At 41.7% G+C, this 18,911-nt stretch overlaps 2 protein-coding genes across 3 annotated transcripts; both read right to left on the bottom strand.

Moving 5' to 3' along the window:
• Positions 1 to 553: 553 nt before the first annotated feature.
• On the bottom strand, positions 554 to 10,362 carry LOC147240487 (uncharacterized). The gene is made up of 13 exons (XM_086193068.1): positions 10,219 to 10,362; positions 9,899 to 9,967; positions 8,380 to 8,404; positions 4,854 to 4,940; positions 4,605 to 4,750; positions 4,381 to 4,506; positions 4,253 to 4,298; positions 3,174 to 4,068; positions 2,924 to 3,038; positions 2,766 to 2,828; positions 2,559 to 2,660; positions 1,851 to 2,097; positions 554 to 988 (listed from the first exon to the last, which is right to left on the bottom strand). The coding sequence occupies exons 1-13, from the start codon at positions 10,276 to 10,278 to the stop codon at positions 732 to 734; spliced, it is 2,238 nt and encodes a 745-aa protein (XP_086049194.1). The 5' UTR covers positions 10,279 to 10,362; the 3' UTR covers positions 554 to 731.
• LOC147240486 (regulation of nuclear pre-mRNA domain-containing protein 1A-like) lies at positions 10,263 to 18,341 on the bottom strand. 2 transcript variants are annotated; one of them, XM_086193071.1, is made up of 7 exons: positions 17,969 to 18,341; positions 15,680 to 15,809; positions 15,108 to 15,214; positions 14,830 to 14,924; positions 14,556 to 14,682; positions 13,636 to 13,811; positions 10,263 to 11,710 (listed from the first exon to the last, which is right to left on the bottom strand). In XM_086193071.1, the coding sequence occupies exons 1-7, from the start codon at positions 18,117 to 18,119 to the stop codon at positions 11,612 to 11,614; spliced, it is 885 nt and encodes a 294-aa protein (XP_086049197.1). In that variant the 5' UTR covers positions 18,120 to 18,341; the 3' UTR covers positions 10,263 to 11,611. The 2 variants fall into 2 exon arrangements, with proteins under 2 accessions (XP_086049197.1, XP_086049196.1); XM_086193070.1 differs by lacking the exon at positions 10,263 to 11,710 and having other exon boundaries at positions 13,288 to 13,811.
• Positions 18,342 to 18,911: the final 570 nt, after the last annotated feature.

Here is an 18,911-nt window from a genome sequence, read left to right as displayed (position 1 = left end):
GAAGTTAATATACCGTATAAACCAACAGATAGTAGACAAATGAAAGGAGAAAACCATAGACTGGTTGCTAGATAGTTAGTTAGTAGGGAAGTTACCGTATGTATGTCATGTTGCCTTCACTGTAAGATCTTTAACCAGTTTATAAATCACACCAGTTAGTGTTAGTGAATGTCTTCAGAGAACTTTTTCCCACAACTAAACTAGTTCATAGAAATGTGTTGAAACCATTGCAAGGTCAACTGAAGCTGCATTAGCTGGTCATGGTAGCCTATCATCTTACAAGGACAATGGTTTTTTTCACATTACCTGAATAACTACAAACATAATTTTAGCAGTGATGAGATATAAATACCTCATTTTTTAATAAGTGTAACATGACAGCTTCAATACTCAGCTTTTAATGTTTTCCATCAAGTTTGATTCAAAACTGTCTACAGCTAAAGATTAAATAAAAAAATCACCATAAAAACAGTTAAATCAGGTTTAATTTTCCCAAGCTTAGTGAAACGCAGATCAGTTACTATGATAACTTAGGAAATTAAAAACAGACAACTGCAGAGGACAAATGCTTTAATATTAACAAAAACTTAAGGATTTCAATTTTTCTAAATTTTCACAAATGTCAATAGCATATAATTGTAAAAAAAAAAAAAAAAAGTGGAGATAAGTCATGTGTTTCTTTCAAAAGTTTGGACATTTAAATTTACAGAACATCAATGGAATTGTGATGATTATTTCCTTGCCACCAGTTCCAGGAGGGTGGAGGTGATTTTGTCCAGGCTGCTAGAGTACTGAGGGCCCCGGTTCATCCTGGGTCTTCGATCCACATCAAGGAAAGGTGCAGGAGAGTGGGAGTCAAAACCCACCACAGAGGGGGGTTGGTATGCACAAGGCTCCACGTTTTCCTGAAACCTTTCAGGAAGACTTGGTCGATGTTGTGGATGAGGGGTGTGGGGTGTCAGAAATAAGTCAGGTGACCCAAAAACTTCTGAAAGTTTAAAAAAAAAATTCACAGAGTGGATTTTCAGGGTTCAAAAATACAGATTTATACAGACAGAGCATTTCACTCAGTTCATAAAATGGCTTTTTATTAAAGGAAATTTGGGAATACATGTGTTTGTTATCCTGCCTAAAGCCAAATAAAACAGATACTCCTCTGTTTAGGCATTAAGAGGCTGAGATCCACAGAGACCAGCTGACTGTCAGTTAGCTTAGCACAGCAAATGGTAGTTGGGGGCAAGTGTTAGCATACCTGTCAAAAAACATCCAATAGTCCTCTCTTACATTAATATAATTTGGGTTGTGCATTTCATTCCTTGTAAAGAAACAATTTAAGATGAGAAGCCGTTGTGATTTTTAGAATCAGACACATCGTTGGAATTAATTTCCTGACAAAAAAGCCAGCAGCACTGGTAAGAAGCAGCACCTCAAAAAGTCCCATTCTATTTTCAACCAACAAAACAGAGCATTTGTTGATGACTGAACCATAACCAGAATATACAGGAGGAAGTCCAGGTTTTGCTAGTGTGTGAAGCACTTTGTGTTACATTTAATTTGAATAAAAAGGACTATATGAATAAAGCCTAATCGATTGATTCATTGTGCTAAGCTAATTAGCAGTCACTTGATCTCTACCTCCCCACTGCATGCACAGAGGAGGGAAGGATGTCTATCTTCTCGTCTGTTTCTGGAAAGGGCGACAAACGAGCATTTCCCCCCAAAAATGTGTTCCCTTCAGAATAGTTCCTGTGGCCTGGGTGAAGCCACTGCTGCCTGGTATTGCAGTGCACATAAATAATCCGTCTTTTTTGACACAGGTTTAGACATTAAGAGAAACTGTTGTGTTATACCTTCATAACGACTTCTGTTTGTGTGTCTGGGTTCCACGCGTGCAGTCTGGCGGTATTCTTGGTGCATCACGTCCTGCTGCTTCCAGCCTCTTCCACTGCGATCTTGTTCAAAGTAGGCTTCTTCTGGTCGCCTAATGTCTGAATCTTCTCTCAGGGTTGTCTCATAGCGGTGGGGTGGAGAAAGCCGCAGATCTGGCTTAGAGCTGTTGCACTCTTTGGAGTTGACTGTACAGCCTTGGTTATTTTGCTGTAACAACAGAGGCAAAAAACCAGTTCATACTTATTTTTAACAATATACTTCCTTGAGTTTTCCATGCCTTTGAGGCAAATTATCATGACCACACATTCTCAAAAACATCTGTGTACACATGAAAAAAGAACAAATATCCCTGTCGTACTTAAATGAATGGCAAGCTACGTCGTTAATATAAAATAAACATTGAAGTAAATTAAGATTAACCAACATGGAATATTGGTGATCTCAACTGAACCACATATACTCCAATATCAGGTATTTGTAAAGCAAATTTCCAGGACTTTTCCAAAGCTTTTTGGGTTAATCTATTTCTCCAAAACTTCTCCAGACATGGAAAATATGGTTTTCAATTTCAGTGACTTTTCCAAGTTTTTCAGAGTGCATATAAACCCTGAGAGAATTGCACGTTCAGTGAGAAACATCAGCCCTGTGCAGGCTGAGTTGACACACACCACAGATCTCGCCGCTTTTTTGGCTTTGAATTCCCTCAGAAGGTTGCAGAGTTTGTTCTTCAGGAAATCAGCTTCTTCGATATTCTCGATTTCAATGTTTTTCTAGAAGGAAAAAATGAAAAGGACATCATTAAGATCTGAATTTCAACAAATGCCTACGTAATAAATATCACTGCTGTGTGTTGTAGCTTTAATTCATGAACTTACCAGCATATCGAAGACACCTCCTTCCTCAGAGTCTCTTTGGTAGCTGTCGGCATAATGGGAACTCTAAAAACAACACAAGTACTGAGCAGAATGAGATATGAGGTATTGACAAATCACAACTTTATCATTACACGTGAACTGATGCTACAATGACTTACCTGGGATTCTGTGTAGGGGTAAGAATGACGATAGATTTCAGGTTCAAATGGTATGCTTCCTGGTCTAAGATGACCCCCATACTTGGGATTTGGAGGTTCACATTCATCACTGAACCTGGAAGACAAAACCAGAAAAGTAATGTATGGAGATGCAAGCAGAGAATTAGCCAATAAAGTGTTACACTTTTACTCAAAAGCCATTTTTGGCAGAGAACAATCTATACAGACAATCACTTAAATGATCACTCACATCTTGTTGGCTGTTTCCATCTCCTCTGCGGTGGCATCAGAGAAGCGACTCTTTCTTTTCCTTTTACCGTGTCCCATCTCATCAGCAGCAGCACCCCCCTTCAGAAAGCGCCGGAATGGCTCTGGGATGTCCATCATCTTCCTGGAAACTTCTGATGGTGTCAGAAAGGGTGTGGGTCCTTTTCTACTTGGACCAGGGTCTGCTTGATGCGGTTGCTTTATTTCATGCCCATAGTCTCTAATAATAAAACGCTCATGTGGCTGGCCAATCTCCAGAAGTGAAGGAATGGTCTTCCTCTTGGCCTCTGGTTCTTTCGGTCCCTGCCTCCCTGCTAGATTCCCGCTTGTGGGTCTGTTGGGTTCCCTGCCGATAGGCCACCACTGTTCACCATGTTCCTGACAACTGGGCTGCGGAGGCTCAAGCTCAACAGTACGAATTCGCCCACGTCTAACTTCCTCGTCATAAAACTCTTTCAGCACGTCTTTTTCTGGGTAGGGCCTTCTGAGAAGAGGAACCTCCACAGGATAAGCCTCAGACGGCCCATGGGGAACCCCCTCCCTTGAATCATACCGGGGAAGTCCATCTCTTGATTCTGGATCTCGAACATATTGGTCTTTATATTCCGTGCGATAATCAGGGTCCCTATAACTTTCCTCTGGCCTCCTTCGCTCCTCATCCATGTGGTTGTAGGTGAACTTGCCCCCCCGTGGTTGATCTGGTCTATCCGCACGGATCATGTGAGGGTCATTTGAGTGGAACGGAGGATTAGGATACCTGCCTCGGTGCGAAAACTCATCTGGATAGTTCTGGAGTTGTGGTGGGTGAGGAGGAAAATCCATCTGGATCAAACTTTGTGGGAGATTTTTGCTCCCATTTTGATTGTGTCTTTGTGGAACTGTGGAGGAAAAGGACACAAATTCGAATGATATCACGTCCAACGTGAAAAACAATTGTGAAGGTGAAATGGGGTACAAGCTCCTTTCAATGACTCCCTTATAAAATTTATAAATAAAGAAGTCTGTGGCGGTAAATGCAGTACTAGAAGGGCTTGATACATAAAGACCTCAGTGTTAGTTTACCTCTTGAAATGTTTAATTTGCCCATGACCCCTTTATTCTTCAATGGCTGAAACACAAAGAACACATGTTTAATAGGACCTTTCACATCTAAGATTTCCTAATATTCTACTGGTATCTGTGTATCCTACCCTTGGGCATCCTCTTCCATCCTGTCTCTCGATTATCTCTGCTCTGGCCCGTATGATCTTTCCTCCCGTCCTTTGGGACATGACAGAATCTTTATCCCAGGTCACCAAGTCTGGTCGCTTTGATTCCTGTATGAACATAAAAATCATGCTCACTTTGATTTGTGCTCTTAATTCAAAAGACGTTCACTTGCAATTATTGAAAATGATCCGTCAAAACGCAGTACCACATATTTCAACCGGTGTTTTCGTCCGATCACATGATGGACTATCTCTGGTAGGTTTGCCGTCAGATTACACATCACACATGTGTATCGGGGCCCTGCCTGTGGATCGGACGGATCACTGGGAATTTCTTCCAAAAAGTTAAGACCTAGGGACATAAATGCAACAAAACAAGTTGAGGAGGCATTAAAATAACATTGACCACAATGAAAATAGTTTAAAAAAAAAATGTTTTTAATCAAGTTATTCACCAATGATGGGCTCATCAAGATTCAGGTAAGCCAGGTAATGCGAGATATCCTCAAACACTGGTACAGTGTGTTCCCTGACACCAAGCCCTGAGGAATCCAAACACTGGTAGTTAACAGAGGAAAAGATTACAACAGAGACGGCTTTTATGTCATCAAGGATTATGTAGAATGAATGAAGAATGCATTTTGCATGCTGTCAAGCTTATACAGACAGAGAGCTTATCTCTTTGAGATGAGCTTACTTTGCTAGTTACAATACAGTTACATAAATAGAAACGTTCCCTCTTTTTTCACAAGCTTGTTTTGGAAGCAGCGAATTCTCATCATGTAATTCCCTTTTGTGTTTATTTCAACAGGAAAAGACTTGGTGACATGAGATTTGTAATGACTTGACGTAGAGGTTAATATCTCAGGAGGTAATCAGTGAGTGTAGCGGTGTGTCTTCAGTTCACATACCGAAATCAAAATACCTCACGACTGTAAATACCGAAAGAGCTTTTCAAGCATGATCTCCACTGGTTTCACTTTGAACACTTCAGGCTTCACATTCCACTGTACTTACATCAGCACTGAAGTGATCTCATAGAGAGAAACATAGGGTCAAACCCTCTGCATCTCACGAGCCTGTGATGCAAATGCCTTCATGTAAAGACACATTGGCAGGGATGATTTGGTGGTATGATATAGCATTAGCAACTCTATGTAAGAAAACACGGTAAGGCATTGTGGCTTCCTGTGAAATCCCTGTTTCGACAAAAATGTTACTTACAGAAGAGGGGGAGGGGGGGTTCCAGCTAAGAAACAAAAAAGATCACCAAAAATAGTCCCTGAAAATTATGTTGACATATTTCAGGAATGAGAAATGCCACAGCTGCTTCAAGCTCAGGTTTGACAAACAGACGCTCTGTCTTTTTTTCAACGCACATTCCACATTCCTCAACAGGTAAAGGTAGAACGTGCTTCTTTGGGCTTCCTGTTCGCAAACAACCAAGGAGGGATAATTTTTGTTTTTGTTTCCATTTTTTAATAGATATCCCGACAGTCCGCCAGCTCATTCACTTGTTTGATGAGCAGGGTTGCACAAGATGTTGTGGAAATTACGTGTACACATTCACGTCCTTCTGTGTGCAGGACCACAGACGTGTTTACTTTCATCTTTCATCGCCAGTAGTCAGCCGAGTGAGGATGATTGCAGCTGGGTGTTGGTGACCTCAGTGATGTTCCAGCACCAGACTGAATGTGAGCCTGCTGTATCCCATTTAAAGCTGCCATATTTAGCAACAGTAAGGTTTTGAGTCAGCCATAAAGGCATGGGTGGGACTGGGCTGCCCATTCTGGTGCCAACCATTTGAAAGATGGGTGGATGAATGACATTCATGACGGCGCCAGAAGAAGGCACAATCTCAGTAGGCAGGCGACAACAGGTCCAGAGTCAAACTCATTGGGGATTGTGGGTGACGAAGGTTGCCAACTTGTATAAATATGAAACAGCCCACAAACACTTCCTGTAGAGGCGCCGAAACAGAGCTATTTATATTCCATTTTCTCAAAGCCAGACAGTTGTGACCCTAAACTGACCAACCAGGCTATACAGTGATGAGGCCTCTCCCCAGCACAGTACGCTGAGCCTTACTCAACCATCGTTATATCCAAGACCAGATCCAGTCCAGCAAGTGTCCCTGTCAGTGCACTGAGGTCACTTTGTACTGCTCAATCAATGATTGATAAGACTAGGCAAGATGTCTGTGCAGTAGCATTACAGACGGCCCTGAACTCTGTGGAGCACGAAAAAAAAAAGGAACCTGTCCATTCGTCTTTGTGGCTTTTGATTCCTGTCCTTGAGACACTTTCCCATCCCGAGCATGATTTCATTATAAAGAGCCATAATGATACCGGCCATGACAAGGGTCAAAGTACACTGCATGTTCTCCATCATCAAGATTAAAGAAACCAGGTCATCTACGTGGACAAATTGTCTCAACTTTCACTCCAGAGGGATATGACAGAGACGCTGGACTCTGATGAATCCTTGAAGACCCTGCCTCAGCGTCTTGTGTTGAAAAGTCATCCAACAGGATGGTCATTTAATTGGCGTGTAAAGACCTTCACCTCTCCAGAGTCTTGCTCTCTCATAAAGTAATACTTTTGCCACCTAATCATAGCCACTCATAATGTTTGTGGCCAAGCTTTTAGTGCAGATTGAGCCGATTTCAACAAGTCATCGGCTGCAGTTAATAGCACCCTGGCGAGCTTTGTCTAGTTTCAGAAGCAAGAGACAAACCAGAGTAATAAAACCAGGCCTGGCACATCAATTTTAACAAGACCTGCAGAACATGCACATTTAAGCAAGGGTGCTTGCTAAACATCTCACTCCAAAACCATGGACATTTATCTGCTACTATAACGGCCTTGTTGCAGAGGAGTATCTGCAAGTGTTTAGAGCAAACATTTTGCTCAGCCTGAGTGTTTCCTTAGGAGGGGGCTGCAACCAAACCATGAAAAAACAGCCCAAGACAGGCAGCACTTCAAAGTAGGAGAATGCAGGTTAAGTGTGATGATCAAGGATCCCTGGTAGTGCAGCAGTACATTGTGTTGCTTATCAACACAGGGGACTGCTGGTTCAGTTACCCGTCTGTCCTCTGGCTTGGTTGGATGTCCAAAAAATACAATTGCCTGCGTCTGCGGGTGGGAAGCTGGATGAGGACACGTGGCCTGGTTGCTGCACGAGTGCTTTCTGTGGTCAGCTGAGGCGCTGAGAAACCATGCAGTAGCCCACGGTGCTGCCACGTACAGCAGAAGGGGTGGGGCAATGACCAGGAGAGCTTGGCGGCATGAATTGAAATTGTACTATTGGGTAGAATATTGTGGGGGAAAGCAAAAAATAAATAAATAATTAAAAGTGTGATGATAAAGATGAGAATTTTTTTTTTTAATGCCAGACTTTGAAGTGTTGGCACACATTTCTAATACAGCAGGACAGAGTCCAAACAAGAGTTCCCTCGTGAGAGCACAGATGTCCGCCAACATTTATGTTTTAGCTCCTGATAAATTTGCGAAAATATCCAGATGTGCCTCTTAAAATAATTTGTTCTTCCTTGGTGCATTCCTTGCCCTTCTCCATGCTGTCTGAAAATGAGCCGTTACTTGGTTCTTGCTTTGCGCAATGCTTTTCTATATAAAATGCTCCTCCACCAAGTTTGGTGAAAATCAGCCCCAGACTTTTTGCGTATCCCCGCTGAGAGTCAAACAAACTAACAGATGCAGCTGGAAAAATAACCTCCTTAGAGGAGGTTATTATCATTGGTGTTCTCATTTGTATTGTGTTCATAACAATTCTGAGAGGAACACAACCGCTGAAGGTTGAAGATTTTAAAATTCTCTCCATTTAAACCAGGCAATATATTAGCATGCCTTGTTTTCTTCGTTGTGTATTTCTGTACTTAAGAACCCGACCGAGTGAACCATTAACACACTGGTGGCCAGAACAGACCTAAATGACCAGACTGAAGAGAAAAGTCTTACTTACCCAAAGCAACAACAGCATCCTCTTTCTGCCAGGAGTGAAAGGAGAGTAGTAATAATTTAGTTAATCAGTGCTGAGTGAACAGGACACTGGTTTGAGTTCCCCACTGCTTCAAACAAACAAAATGTTACATGATGCAGAGAAACATTAGTAAAACACATAAGTAGATAACTATGTGTGATGTAAGTATTTAATATGATCTTTTCAAATTCTGTTGAAAGAATTTAATAAAATAAGCCCCCTCTGCAAGGGAACGATCTCTTGCAATCTTACCAGAAGATGGCGAATGTGGATACACAGAAGAAATATATCCAGTTTCCTTCAAGACAACGCAACATAAACCAATGTTCAAGAAACATTGTTTTTGATCTTTAAAACCCTCATTGGAGACACCGCTTGTTCATGTACTGTCCCAGTTTGTAGGTCTTTCCCTGATTCAGGCCTCATTTTCCAGAAGCAAAAAGAATGAAAGCATTCGGTGTGAGGCCAGGTGTGGGACCTTCCCATCAAGCCATGATTCTTCCTTCTTGTGGCGGATTCCATCAGAGCACTACCATAGTCTTGCCTTCTTTACCTGTCAGGGTTCCTGATTTTGTTCAGATTTCCAAGTGTCTCTCAGGAGATGCAGGAACTCGTCTCCATTGCAAGCAGAAAGAGAAAGCTGCGAGAACATGCAGACCTGACACTGTGGGTCATTTGATGCCATGGCTGGATTGTTTTCATGTTTTTCCAATAGCCAAGTTAAAGGATGTCAAGGATGTTCTACACCCACAGCAATGGTTATGTTCCAGAAGGCTCCTACGTACCATAGAGCCACATAGGAGAATGTAGTAAAGCTTCACAGTGTGTTTGTGTAGTCTTGAGTCACAAACTGTGACTCATTTGATCCAAGACAGATGCAAGCTGACCTGTGGGGAGCAGCTTCCAGGTACACAGTGACAGCTGCAGAATGGAGAGTGCAGAGCTGTTACACTGCGTGTTTCGAGTGTGTCACAGTCATCCGCATACCATCGTTTGAAACCAATTGAAAGAAACAAAGCTCAAGACTTAAGAGTTTAATCTGTATTGTGTTTGACATGCTTCCCTCTCTTGTTCAGACATCATGCAAGAAATCTTCAGAGCCACAGTACTCCTCCAGATGACAAGGACATGGTTTTCATGGTGGTCAAAGGATGATGTGCGTTCATTAACCTAGTAACATGCTCTTGTTGAAAAAAAAATTAATTCTTGATTTCCATTCATGGTATAAAAAGACAAAACACACACGGGCAATTTTTGAGGTGCCTGTGGCTGCAGCTTGAGAAGACAATGATCAGGTAGGAGACACAAGAAGGGAAACCATCCAAAATTACACCGCTTTGTTAATGGTCTTGTAAATAAGTGTGACTTGTTAAAAAAAGCCAGTAATTTAAGGGTCACCTACAATTAATAATAATCTATAACTGAGTTTAAATTAAGTCAGCCATCAGCACAACGTCTGCGGGTTCCACAGCTTTCTGCACCTCTAACTGATGCTGCATACCTTTATATGCCCTGGCGTCGTCAGGTGGATCTTGTACAAAGTTTTACCCCGTATGGATTTATCGCAGACCTGAAGAGAAACAGATAGCTTAAAATCAGAATCGTAGCATCTTACTAATAGCATAAACTTACAGGGACGTTGCTGTGACATGCAAACAGCTGCAAGGTTTGCAAATTAAATGAACAAATACGTGTAAACAAATGATACTGCTAGCTAACGATGCTACATGAACCATGGTAGCGGAGGCAGCCATTATTTCACTGAGCGACCTCCTTCGCCAAAAAAGACTTTTTAATTTTACCAAACTTTGGATAACTCACAGTGCATTCAATAAAGTCGTTCGAGGCATCGTCTTCGTATGGAGTTTCAAGGCCGTCCATTTTTTTTTTTAATATTTCACAAGTAATTTCAGGTTGATTCAGCGTACACTGTTACCTTCCAAGGAAACCACTAGCCTAGCTACCGTACAGTTAGCTAACATACGCAATCAACCTAGGGTGCTGACGTGAAACCCCCGGCCTTAGTAATAGCAGTTGAATGGTTATACTCCTAGTTGTTCGCGGAAAATTAAAAATGTCAAATGTTAGTTTATGTTGTATTTCATTCGTCTTATGTCAACACAACGGACTTGTTGACGAAAAAATAACTTCCTGTGCGCTTGTTTTCCATTATGAATGGGAGAGCCAAACGGGCGGGTGAGCTGTCTCCGTTCCATCTCGAATCCAGCTATCACGGCATCAAAAGCAAGCGTACCCTTAATTCGTCAGGCAAGGGAAGTCCGTGTGCGCTCCCTGTTGGCCACGACCTAAATTGCAATGGACGTTAATGGCACCAAACAGCAAATGTTTGTCCATACTTTTTTTTATTTGGATCTAAGAAGGATTTGCTCCATATTTACAAAAAAAAAACAAACGAACAGCTGTTTTGTTTTTTTCTTTAGTCTGACTTCGGGCACTTCTCAAGCTGTGCAAGGCATCTCTCACAGCATTCAGCAGAATCAGGAGTGAAGCTATTGTGATTCTGAAAACAAGACTCCCTCACACGTGTCAGTACATTGTAGGTCTGAGCAGCTACAAAGATATCCGTGCCCAGATCCCTCTGTTAATTGTTTTAGTGACCCTTTTTCCAAGCTATGAACACAAATAAAGAGTTACAGATAGAACCCTGTCATATTTACATGCAATTTGGAATATGTACACCAACCAATGATCCACACTCCCAACAGTTTTTAGGTGTCGTTATGTAAATTATGGCATTTCTCGCTTCGCTTTTGGGAGAATCGCGTAGCTCTTTCCAAAAGACATTTTCACATTGCATCAAACAAACAACAAACTATTCCAGCGTGAACACCTGCTGAAGTTAGCTATAACCAAGACAAACGCACAAACATAAAGAAGGTTGTGGCGGTGATCCAAAATACTACAAATTATTCTGAAAGATCACACTCTGGTGCATCTCAAGTCACTACAAATACAAAAATATCACACCAGCAAGTCAGATGAGTGAGGGCCAAAAAACATGAGTATACAGTGTACTGCTGAAATTGGTTATTAAAAGCCATGTGGATAAATAATCTGCTAGAGACAGAATCAGACGCCATACAGGGAGACACCTTCCAAAAATCAAGGCAACGTCACTTATAGTCAGTTATCTAGAGGACAGGCTGAGATGTTGGAGGGGCAGGAGGTCCGTCCGTGGTCGGGTGCTTCAATGTCATTTTGACGAGTTGTAGATTCCTCCTGGGAGATTGTTCAAACGGGACCGCAGTTCTTTCCGGACCTGGGTAACCCTCGCCAGTTTTCGTTTGTACTCCTGGAAAAAAAAAAAAAAAAACGCACCACAGAAAATGTCCGTCAGAGCTCAGCGATCTTCAACAGGAACATTTTGGGGAAACACAAATTGTGGACAAGAACGACTGAGATCATGTAATTGCAAAACATAGCTTATGGAAATTTACACTTTTTATGGAATAATTCCAGGTTCGGATTTTCTGGGCAAAACTATCAAACTTTTCGCTTTGTCCCTTTAAATTGATCTCAGTGGAAAACTGCACTGCGTCAATGTGTGAGATGTGTTTTCAGCAATAAAAGCTGCCATTCATCAAACCTCATCCTCCCTCCAACTCCTGGATGTTTAAGTTTTTTAAGTTTATTTTTGACCTCTGGTTCATGACTACTTCTCTTGATCTGCAGCACTGACACAAAAATACACCCATTTCAATTAATTTTGAAATATATCAAGAGCGTCTTGGTTTATCCCACACGTTTATTGTTAACAGAATCAACTTTGGTTGTAAAAGTCAAGATCAACAACAAGCTAATTAGCCAAAGTTAAATAATTAAATGTTTTCATCCATCTTAGTGGAAGAATGTCACTCCTAAAATGGTTCAGTACCATTTAGTGTCAGGTGTATGCTGCAGTTTTTGCAGCCGTCAGTCAAAAAAGTGTGTGTGCATGCATGCGTGCGTGTGTGCAGGAAGAACGCACTTCCTAACATCTGCAAATGTGATTAATACTGTTACAAAATACTACAGGGGAAGAAGTACTGACAACCCTGCAACATACAGCAAGAAGTAAACTCATTTGATGTGAGCTGACAGGAGCAGCAGGTGTGCTTCGAACTGAGAGGACCAGAACTGAAAACTGAACTCAAACGTTAGTGTGAACCCATGGTATCAACCACCTGTTAATACTGTCAGTAGCATCTGTGCGTCACGGCAAAAGAAAAGCACTCACAAGACTCCTTTTTTTTTTAATTTCTGTTTTTTTTTATTGCAACAGACTGAGTGAAGATACAAATGTAAAAGACTTGGTCCTCTTGGTGTCCTGTGGATGGAGGCTGGACAGATTAGTCACCACACACACAAGAAGACATGGATACTTGAATGGAAGACCGTCCGGAGTTGAGATCCACCACTGGTGGTCTCAGTGAGGAGTGTGCACGCCGGCCCTCATGCAGCAAGCCTTCCTCTGCACAAATTTGCTCTCACAGACTAAAGGACCGACTCTGTACCTCAATTTATACTTCCTGACAGGAAGCAAAGCCTGACAGCTACTTGTAAAATCTATTGTGTACCTCTTGTCACATTAAAGTCTTTGCTACCCAGGGTGATTGACAGTTGCAAGAGCTACGCAATACATGTCAGGAACAAGGAGTTACCAAAACAAAAATAAAGATTTTTATATATATATATATATATATATATATATATATATATATATATATATATATATATATATATATATATATATATATATATATATATATATATATATATATATATATATATATATATATATATATATATATATATATATATATATATATATATATATATATATATATATATATATATATATATATATATATATATATATATATATAAAAATATCTATTGCAAAGACAAGATAAGGGACAAAAAAAGACATCATGACATTCCAGCAGAGGCCCACTGAGTGAACGGAGAAATATAAAAACCTCACTTGGGTCGTCTTTCGGGTGCAACATGCAACTTAACCTGCAGTTTGCTTCGATAAGAGAAAGGCGCAGTGCAGAAGTATACAGTGTGCTGAAATACTGGTTAGTACTTGTGAGAATGCACCAGTGAAGGCAAGGATAGATAATAAGGACACAAAGGTGAGGGAGGCGGACAGCACAAACAAGGATAAGCACATGACCAACAAAAATAAATAAATAAAAAGAAAGAGAAGAAAAAAACGAAAAGCGATTTACGCACTTCAAGTTTCTGCTCGTTCTGGGCCAAGCCGTCCTTCTGGCTCTGCAGGAAGACCGTGAGAGTCCGCGTGAGCTGCCGTCTATCATCGATCTCTGCCGCCAGGCGACCGCTGTAGTCTGCCAGCAGCATGCAGGCCTCCTCCACCAGCCGCGACAGCCGCTCGCCCGACTCCTTATCTGAAGCACAGCGAGCACAGGGAGAGAAGGGCACCATGTTTAGTCCAGAGGATCCAACACACCAACAGCAGCATTCTTTGGGGAGTGAACACCATTTAGTCCCATTTAGTCATGTCGTTTCAGTGTCCGGAGGATTCTGATGTTCATTATTGGGCAGGGAAAGGGTAAATTACCCATCTGTATAGCACATGGTTACAATTAGGGGACCAGCAGTCGTCCACAGCACCACAACTGCAACAACTACAGTGTTGTTCCTGCCACCAGCCTTTCTAACCCCTTCCGCCAAAGTATCTTTTGACTTTACATGCTCAATTATCAAAGTAAAAGGACAAAAAATGAACAAAAAGAAGAAAAAAAACCTCATCTCAGGACTGAAATGATTTCATTTCTAAAAGAATCTATCTGTTTGACTCAGCAGTCACCTGTGTCTCTTCATTTCTCGTCCACTGTGTTCCTCCCATCCATATTCAGAACATTAAACCAAACTATGTTCTTTATTGTAAAAGTGATGGTTGTTGAATGGTTGACGTTCATATGTGATGTGTTACTGTGTCCTGGGGTGAGGGACGAGGGGCCCTGAATCAGATCTTACGCAGAGGAGAGATGAAATCACATGAATGTCTCATATCCAGATGAGAGCCGGTCACTAGACAGGATCCCCTTCCACTCAGTTCCCTATTGTTTCAGCTGGTGATGACCTGTGTGTGTGTCTGTGTTTTCATCTCCAGTGGCCCCGCCTCCTACCTGTGATCCTATGAAGCAGTGACGTGTCGTGCACCTCAGCAGGAAGGGCCGAGATACGCTGACGCAGCACCGAGTCACCAGAAGCTGCACTCTCCAGCTCCTGCAAAGCTCGGATTAACTCAGCTGTCTGAGGGAGAGAGAAAGTGAAGCAGGAATGGGAAGAGGGTTATGGGAAATGAGTCCTTAAGTGTCATTGAATGACCTCAATGTGGTTAAATGTGTCCTTTCATTAAAGCCCTCTATTCATGGCTGCGGTGTTTGTGTGGGCCGGGACCTGTGGGGGCTCAGCTGGGGAGCTCTGGGAGGCGAAGTCCTCATCATCCGGTCGGATCTCCTCATATGACCTCTTCTTGGCCTTCTTCTCTCCATCTAGGATTCACGAGAAAAGAGGGAGAGGAGAAAGGATCAGGGAGGAAGGAGAGGTCAGTGGCATTTTGAGAGGCTGAAATATTGCAGGGAAACCTTCAAACAAACATTGACAGAACAGAACCAGGGCGCGGGCTTGGTTCGGTTCTGAGCCCTACGTATGACCACACTATAGCACCAACTTACACAGGACTTGTGAGAGCTGGTCCAGCAGGTTGTTCTCGTACACGGCTCTCTCCTGCCAGATGGACAAAACCCGACCCAACTGTTTCTTACAGCCCTCCTCGCCATCTCTGGACAGGAAAAGGCGCGCGCACGCGCACACACACACACACCCACACACACACACACACACACACACACACCTGGTTGAAGGAGTGTTGTTTTAAGTTGATTTCACCTTATCTTCTTATGCCTTGTTGTATTTTAGTCCTGCTGTGTTTTCATGTGTTAAGATATTTGTACTATTGGTTTAATAAGTGCTATATAAATAAAGAGTGATGAGGTTTACTTAAGAAATGACAAGCGCTGAAACATAGCAAATTAATGAAATATGAATCTTCCATCCACTAGACATTCAACAAGACACCCATCTTGGAAAGAGGGTGAGAGAAGTATCCCTCTGTCCTGAGAACTTACACATTTACAAAAAAAAAAAAAAAAGGAATTTGCTGCATCCAAAAAGGCTACGTGAATCAAAGCCTTACAGATATTAAGATAAAACAGATGCAGTACTGACACATCGCAGGATTTCTGACCTGTGAACGTGTTTGAACGCATCGACGATGATCGGCGCAAAGTCCTGGGTGAACTCCGGTCCCTTCTTCTTGCTGTTCTGAATGACGTCATTGGCCAAGTAAAGGAAGGTCAGCTTGCGTGATACCTGAGCTGCATACATCCAAATAGAAACACACACACACACACACACACACACACACACACACACATTATGATTTACAAGAATGAAACCTCAGTTGAGCATCACAACAATTGATTTCTAAAATAAGAAACTTGAATTATAACCAGCGTGTAAAACAATAAAAGCCAAGTAATTTATTAAATTCTCATATAAAGGTCAAAATAACATATTTGTAAATGTAATGACATTCTTTGCTCATCAAGGCAGGTCATAAAATTACCAGTCATCAGTCACAAGATCTCTGCGGCAGCAACCGTTCAGTCACACAGCTCATTCTTTACACACACACACACACGGTTGATTTGTATCTTTGTCTGCTTTATGTAACTTTTCTCCGTGGATATCTACTGCACAACACAATCAATCACACAGTTAATGATGCATGTTCCTCCCATGTTGTTTTTAGACGAGACACGCGTCAGCACCAAGCCAAGTGCAAAGCCCCAGAGAAATGTTCCATCTCTCCATCCACAATGCCATTAACACTATGTGCTGCTTTTATCCTTCGGACACACTCCCAAAATACAACATCCACTGGAGATATCATTAAGCTGTTGACTGGGACCCTGGGGAGAGGAGCGCTAGTATTAGCTTCCAGTGCTGCCAAACCAGCAACAAACAGACTGGGGAACATTGAAAGACCATTTCCACAAACACATAAACCTAAAGCTCTGAGCGGAGAACACCATCTCGTTTTGTTAGTCATTTGTGGAGGGAAAACATCCAATAGCGGCATCTGCTTAAATAATAACGACAACCGGAATGAGCGTCTTAACCTGTGCAGCAGTCCAACAGCAGGAATTTAAAGATAAAGTTAAACTTCAACACATAAGCTACTTATATGAGAGGTGTCTGTGTGCTTTCCTCCTGCTGAAGACGGACAGAGCTTCAAGCTGCTGCTTGTCACAGGGATTTAAATCATATTCTCAGCGTTTATACACATTTATTACCAATACATTTTCACAATCATACGGTCTCCGAAATGTTTGTAGCATGAAAGATAAACCAAAAAAAATCCACATCAGAATTGATCAGCATTTATGTAACTAAAATGAATGATAAGCTACATGGTTTGATACAACCAAAAGGGACTGTTTTTCGGGGGTTTTTAATTTACTGAACTACGTATACTCTAACATGCAGGTGTTTGCAAAGCAGATTTCCATTTATTTTCTTAGTTTTATTCATATTATTTCATTATGTTTCTTTTCTAGTCTTGAATATTGCAAGTTTTTCTAATTCCATGACTTTTCAGGGTCTTCCATGAGTTGTACGAACCCTGTGTTTTTAAGTCGGAGGTGACAGATTTCCACAAAAAGTTGAGCAGTCAAAGACTCAACAACAAATTCACTGACTTTCAGCTCGTCGCTGCTTAGTTTCAACATACTAAAAACGTCCTGAGCACGTTATGAAGACACGGCGGTTTTCCACACCACTGCAGCTTGCACATCCTTCTGTTTACCAAGCACCAACGTTACACTTCCTGCACATGGTGACTTTATTAATGCCGTTTTTGCCTCCACAAAAGTTACTAGAAACATCCTTGGTGCAAGAAGTTCCAGGTAGCATACAGAAGGTTGAACAGAGGAGATGTTAAAATATGTCATTTGTGATGAAAACACTGTTGGTGGCAATGGGAATTTACAGGCACAAAGAAATGAAAGATGCTAAGACCTTGTTAGCTTACCCCACGGTAATATATCTTCATAAGCATTCCAAATCTACAACGAGGGACTTGGATTTTAGAATCCTGATGGGTTTTTTTCCCCCCGAAATAATCAGGCTGTAATGTAGTTTACCAAGCCTAAGACTTATACTAAACAACAAACAAAAGCTACTTTCTTAGCATAGCTAACATTTGCACCAAGGACCGACAGCGGTTCGATGCTAATGTGAGTCAACACCTTTTAAAACTGTACTCGTTGGCAGTGCAGCCAGTGGCTCACACCCTATTTGAGTTTGAAATGTAACCCAAAACACATGAGCACGAACCAGCAAGCTAGCCCGATCAATTCTATCATACATAACTTGCTTGTAACATGCAGGAGCATGTTAGCATTCTCTGTAACTCGAACGCGCGTTATCACCGGGAACCTAGCAAACACATTAGCTCGTGTGTCACGCTTACCTTTTTTCAGTTCGTTGAACCAAACATTCACAATTGTCTTCGAGTGTTTTCTGTGATGAATGAGCCACAAAGACAACGTCTGCACACTTTGCTGGGAGTTGCTAAGCTCGGACAGTTTCTTCTCTAAAGCAGCCTCAGAGAAAGCTGACATCTCGCCGAGATCTGGGGAATACGAGGCACCGGGAGAGGCAGCTTTTAAGGTTCCTCCCAGATGTTTAACGCCTTAGCCAGCAACGACACGAAAAGCTACCCATCCAAAATAATAAGGTTATGTCCTACGCTACCCTTTAAATGTTATGCTAACACGCCGTCGTCCGCCCTCGCCTCTTGTTGTTGAAGGCTAGCTACTTAGCAGCAGCCTGCAAGAGGCGCTTCCGTGTGGCCGCTTTGCTGCGTTCAGGACTGACGGAAATTTGAGTTTTCTATCGACAAATACCAGCGTCCTGAAAAAGACAAAATACTCCTCAGAGACGGAACCTCTGACCCAGACCCTGGATCAAACTATCATGTTAATAATTCTTGATTACAATGTTGTTATCATTATCGGTGTACAGTAAGTTTATAAGATACTCACGTTTTGCGCAGACTGAAAAAATGTAAACATTAACAATTGGTAAAGCCCATAAAAAATACTCTCACTGTTTTGTGTCCTTATCAGTGACAGCTCAGATGATGAGCAAAGAAATATTTTACATGAGCAAAATTTGACTGATGCCAATACTGGCCATCAGACCAATTGTTTATGTTTTGTTTCATGGCCAATGTCTGCATCCCTAAAAAAGTAGAATTGTTAAATATCACATTAAATATTTTGAAAAGTAAAATACCACAAAAAGTAACAAGAACACAAAGTCCTTTACCCCTTTTTTGTTTTTTTCATGACTGTTGTGCTAGACACAGCTGGAACCACTTCATCAAGTTCGCAGTGGTAGGCCTCTTCAGC

Source organism: Aulostomus chinensis, chromosome 22, assembly GCF_037954235.1.
Source record: "Aulostomus chinensis isolate RoL2024-O1b breed Wild chromosome 22, RoL_Achi_v1.0, whole genome shotgun sequence".
Classification (NCBI taxonomy): Eukaryota; Metazoa; Chordata; class Actinopteri; order Syngnathiformes; family Aulostomidae; genus Aulostomus; species Aulostomus chinensis.
The sequence above is the reverse complement of the archived record's forward strand: the minus strand, read 5'-3'. Positions and strand labels throughout refer to the sequence as shown.

Excerpts from the sequence above, each read along its gene's own strand:
- LOC147240487 (XM_086193068.1), bottom strand. The coding sequence starts at position 10,278 with ATGGACGGCCTTGAAACTCCATACGAAGACGATGCCTCGAACGACTTT. Across the intron at positions 4,069-4,252 it reads CAAATTAAACATTTCAAGAG|TTCCACAAAGACACAATCAA; the intron begins GTAAACTAACAC and ends TTTCCTCCACAG. Across the intron at positions 2,661-2,765 it reads GAGGTGTCTTCGATATGCTG|AAAAACATTGAAATCGAGAA; the intron begins GTAAGTTCATGA and ends TTTTCCTTCTAG.
- LOC147240486 (XM_086193070.1), bottom strand. The coding sequence starts at position 18,119 with ATGTCAGCTTTCTCTGAGGCTGCTTTAGAGAAGAAACTGTCCGAGCTT. Across the intron at positions 15,215-15,679 it reads GCGTTCAAACACGTTCACAG|AGATGGCGAGGAGGGCTGTA; the intron begins GTCAGAAATCCT and ends TTTCCTGTCCAG. Across the intron at positions 14,683-14,829 it reads CCCCAGCTGAGCCCCCACAG|ACAGCTGAGTTAATCCGAGC; the intron begins GTCCCGGCCCAC and ends TCTCTCCCTCAG.